Source organism: Clytia hemisphaerica, unplaced genomic scaffold (genome assembly GCF_902728285.1).
Source record: "Clytia hemisphaerica strain Z4C2 unplaced genomic scaffold, Clytia hemisphaerica genome assembly, whole genome shotgun sequence".
NCBI classification, from domain to species: Eukaryota; Metazoa; Cnidaria; class Hydrozoa; order Leptothecata; family Clytiidae; genus Clytia; species Clytia hemisphaerica.
The window spans coordinates 2,449-7,669 of NW_027103520.1; the positions used below are offsets into that span (position 1 = coordinate 2,449).

The window sequence follows — 5,221 nt, forward strand, 5'->3', positions numbered from 1 at the left end:
CCGTAGCCGCCAATTGCCGCGCGGGCATTTTTTTGTCCGTTTTACCCACTGAGCACTGAGCTTTATATATCCTGGACCAAGCTATATCCGCTATCTTTGATTGGAGTTTTTTATGGAATCGATATCCGAGAAGAAGCCATTGCAATGTTATAAATGTCTAACGGCGCTACATCAACAAAAATATATGAGGGAAAGTAGACCTAGCGTTCTCGATGCATTTACACCACTATTGAGTAGTGCCGCCATTAGGTTACCACTTTTCAAAAAACTCCGATCAAAGATTTTTGCTTGGCCGGGATTGAGAAGCTTGGTCTAGAGTATATAAAGGTTAGTGGTTTTACCACCCTAAAACCGTCCGAGTCTTTTTTTTCGCGCCTTACTGTAAGACAATAGAAAAAAGTGTAAAAAAGGATTGGATCGAGTTTAGGGTGGTAAATTAAATAATAAAGTGGCACGCGACTGACCACGCGGCTACGGTCGAGAAGGTGTATAGAAAGACTCGGAGGAAAAAAAAAGTTGTCGGATTCACTGATATGAGTAAAAAGAATTTAAATGAATTTTGCGCTTCATACAAATCAATTCATATACCTTATCGACCAAAACTTAGTCGGCCCTAAGTGACTAAATTTAGGCTTGGTGACTAAAATTAGGACCGACTAAGATTTGGGCCGACTAAAAATTTAGAAATGGCCAAAACTTAGTTATTAGTCGGCCCTTAGTGACTAAATTTTGAGGAGGTGACTAAAATTAGGGCCGACTAATAATTAAGACCGACTAAAATTAAGGCCGACTAAGATAAGCTTTTTTAAAATCCAAATTCAGGGTCTGGGCTGGGGTTGCCTAGCATTCTAGCTCAAAATATTTGCTTTGACAACCCCTGATTTTATACCATATATGTTTATTGGGTCAAGGCCTATCGTTTGCCATGGTTAGATTATCTAAAAAGTTTTTACTTACGAGAAGGAGGGTGATACAGCAGAATTAGGACAAAAGATTAATAAAATTAATAAGCGGGAGGGGGTTGGAATAAGAATGTCCTTGGTAGCAAATTCTCGAAAAATTAATAAGCTGGGGGGGGGTTGGAAGAAGAATGTTCTTGGTGGAAAGTTTTCGAAATTAATTAGCTGGGGGCGGCTATTAGGTACCCGAGAGTAGGAGTTTCGGATCCAACCCCTTCAGGGCTTTAAAATCAATGATTTGGACTTACTCTTTTCTGCCACAGCCAGTTCTGATGACCAGACGGTTTGATGGGTTTAAATGAATACATTTCATTGAACCGTGATGTGAAATCGAACCAGGACCAATGTTGGATGTTTGAGCTATAAGGGAAGAAAAAGAACTTTATCAAGAAGCTTAGTTTCATAAAACGAACCATTAACCCTTTAAGTGCCGATGTCGTATATATACGACATGGGCTATATAGAAGGGCGAAGCCCTCCTGTAATGCCCAGTTTGATTTAGAAATCGTTATTTTTGGTCGAACTCGTAGGAATTAGATTGTCCTTTATGGTCAAGCAAAAAAAATTTCAAAAGTGAGTCTTTCCAGCGAGATTTTAAGCGAAAAAGTCAAAAAAATGCAAAAAATTGACAAAAATTCACTTTTTTGAGATTCTGACCGTTTTTTGACTATTTTTGGTCAACGAGTGATCCAAGAACCTCCAAATTTGGCCCTGTTTACTTTATTCTGTCTTCTAGTGAGTCGATTTGAAGTTTTAACCACTGGGCACCTTTCCATCAGTTCAGTCAGGTCCGCGCAGCGGGCCTGACTGCTTTAAATCCCTAACCTACCCCCCCCCCCTTGGCCGCCGCCCACCACGCCCTTCCTAAATCGGGCGGCGCCGAAGGCGCCCAAAAGAAAGAGGAGACTCTAAGCTATCCAACGAGCTATATACGAGCTTCTAATTCATTCTAGATCAGAAGATATAAGCCCTTAAAGTTTGAACTAGCAATTTTTAAAAAAAAACTTAGAAAAAAGGACCCTGGCACTCAAAGGGTTAAAGAAAAATTGCAAAAATTACTTTTTTTTCTTAAATTTCTCAATTTTTGGCCTAAAATCACTCAAAAATGCTGAAAAACACCAAAAAATCACATTTTCAAATTTTTTTTTCACTTTGTTTAACCCTTTAAGTGCCGATGTCGTATATATACGACATGGGCTATATAGAAGGGCGAAGCCCTCCTGTAATGCCCAGTTTGATTTAGAAATCGTTATTTTTGGTCGAACTCGTAGGAATTAGATTGTCCTTTATGGTCAAGCAAAAAAAATTCAAAAGTGAGTCTTTCCAGCGAGATTTTAAGCGAAAAAGTCAAAAAAATGCAAAAAATTGACAAAAATTCACTTTTTTGAGATTCTGACCGTTTTTTGACTATTTTTGGTCAACGAGTGATCCAAGAACCTCCAAATTTGGCCCTGTTTTACTTTATTCTGTCTTCTAGTGAGTCGATTTGAAGTTTTACCACTGGGCACCTTTCCATCAGTTCAGTCAGGTCCGCGCAGCGGGCCTGACTGCTTTAAATCCCTAACCTACCCCCCCCCCTTGGCCGCCGCCCACACGCCCTTCCTAAATCGGGCGGCGCCGAAGGCGCCCAAAAGAAGAGGAGACCTAAGCTATCCAACGAGCTATATACGAGCTTCTAATTCATTCTAGATCAGAAGATATAAGCCCTTAAAGTTTGAACTAGCAATTTTTAAAAAAAACTTAGAAAAAAGGACCCTGGCACTCAAAGGGTTAAAGAAAAATTGCAAAAATTACTTTTTTTTCTTAAATTTCTCAATTTTTGGCCTAAAATCACTCAAAAATGCTGAAAAACACCAAAAAATCACATTTTCAAATTTTTTTTTCACTTTGTTTAACCCTTTAAGTGCCGATGTCGTATATATACGACATGGGCTATATAGAAGGGCGAAGCCCTCCTGTAATGCCCAGTTTGATTTAGAAATCGTTTATTTTTGGTCGAACTCGTAGGAATTAGATTGTCCTTTATGGTCAAGCAAAAAAAATTTCAAAAGTGAGTCTTTCCAGCGAGATTTTAAGCGAAAAAGTCAAAAAAATGCAAAAAAAATTGACAAAAAATTCACTTTTTTGAGATTCTGACCGTTTTTTTGACTATTTTTGGTCAACGAGTGATCCAAGAACCTCCAAATTTGGCCCTGTTTTACTTTATTCTGTCTTCTAGTGAGTCGATTTGAAGTTTTACCACTGGGCACCTTTCCATCAGTTCAGTCAGGTCCGCGCAGCGGGCCTGACTGCTTTAAATCCCTAACCTACCCCCCCCCTTGGCCGCCGCCCACCACGCCCTTCCTAAATCGGGCGGCGCCGAAGGCGCCCAAAAGAAAGAGGAGACTCTAAGCTATCCAACGAGCTATATACGAGCTTCTAATTCATTCTAGATCAGAAGATATAAGCCCTTAAAGTTTGAACTAGCAATTTTTAAAAAAAAACTTAGAAAAAAGGACCCTGGCACTCAAAGGGTTAAACTGTTTTTTTTTATCAAAAATGCATTTGGCTTTTCCAGAAAAGAATTTACCCCACTGTTGAGGATTTTTCGAAGTATCGAATAATATCGAAGTATATCCACTCTTAAAAATATACTCAACACCCTGGATATCGTCTCTTATAAAGATGCTTACCCCTAGATATCATATTTTTTACTTGAAAAGACACTTTATACTTCATCCGCTCCCTTGTAGATATTTAACCCCCTGTATATCCAATTTTGATCAAAAATCGTTAACCCCCTGGATATCCGATATCCTGGGGGTGGGGGCAGACTATTTCTGGAAAAGCCCATTAAACCGTCAAATTAAATTTCAAGAAAATTTACAATAGGTTTACATACTAATAGAGATATTAAGAGAATAGAAGGGCCCCGTACGCTTAAATGCCACTCCTGGTCCCATTGTCTTAACGTTCATCTTACCTTGGACAAACTCTATGAACATTAAATGAATATGTCCTCGTGACATTGCATACAAGGAGAATATTTTGATGTTCGTCACCTCTCAAAAAGTCTCTTTTAAATACATTTTGCTTTCCGAATGAGTCAGAGAAATTCCTATGTGGAAATTTTTGTCACGGCCCCTGGAGGAAATGTCCGCTACTATACACCCACTTCTCACAGATCCGACCCGGTGGGGTTTTTTTCAGCCAGTAGGGGTAAAACGGACTGAATCTCGATAGGGATTTATATTTCCATATTTTTTACGGCTGGGGATTCACATTCTTTTGTTTTCAAGTCAGAAAATTCAGTGGGGATGGGAAAAATAGCATAATATTTTGCAGTGAGGATTCAATCATTTTCAGTAGAGACAAAAATTAAAGGATGATTTCTACAGGGGACGATATCTTGGACAATTTTCCAGTGGGAAGGGGTCCCAGTGGGTCTGTGAGAAGGGGTGTTATTATCGAACTGTAAATTCTTATAACATGTAACCAATTTAGCCGATTTTTACAACCCAGCTGGCACACGACGTTGTTTCAACGTTCATCTAACGTTAAGTGGACGTTATGAACATTAGATAAACGTTGAAACAACGTTGTGTGCCAATCAACAATATTTTCATGAATGTAATGTATGCTCATACCCATGGTCAAACACAGATCATTTCTTCTTAACTTCAAGGTACGTGTGACCACATCACATTCATGTTCCATACGTGTCTTGTCTCCTTTTTCACAATCAAACTGCGTGAGGCCACTACCAATTGATTTCCCGAAATACATACACTTTTTGGAGTACAAATTCTAAAAGAAAGACAAATTTAGTGCTTCAGAATCGATTCATCTTTGTTGATACAGATGTAGCCTGGGGTCCACTTAAAGCTTTTTATAGACTGGATGGTATGCGATTAAGTGGCCCGGTAGTATATGCATGAAGGTAAAAAAGATATAGATGGAGAGGAAACGTCTCGGTAATGATCTAAATGGTCGTAGAAATCTTTTATAAATCTATTCAAAGCGGCTTTTCTTTGATGTACCATCATTGGAAGCAAAAAACATCAATTTATAACTTTATAAGAACAGAAAGAGACTGTTTGGTTGATTTTGAAAAACTTAATTTTGCCGAAAATCCTTGTTAAAATGCAATTCGAAATAGTTTCAACTGATGTAAGAATAAAAGAGTATATTAATTTCATAAGGACATATTTTTGGGCTGGCATTTTGTTAACATTGAGAGTTGCATCACATTATCATTGAAAGTTTCTTATCTTAAAATCTTC

At 38.4% G+C, this 5,221-nt stretch overlaps 1 protein-coding gene across 1 annotated transcript in view; it reads right to left on the reverse strand.

Moving 5' to 3' along the window:
• Nucleotides 1-1,207: 1,207 nt before the first annotated feature.
• LOC136799395 (uncharacterized) overlaps nucleotides 1,208-5,221 on the reverse strand; it is a gene marked incomplete at its 3' end in the record, with an annotated part of 14,864 nt that continues 10,850 nt past the window's right edge. The window contains exons 9-10 of the mRNA XM_067056108.1: nucleotides 4,586-4,745; nucleotides 1,208-1,319 (exon numbers count right to left, since the gene is read on the reverse strand). Of these exons, the coding sequence (XP_066912209.1) occupies nucleotides 1,208-1,319; nucleotides 4,586-4,745 (272 nt within the window). The remainder of the gene's footprint in view (nucleotides 1,320-4,585; nucleotides 4,746-5,221) is intronic.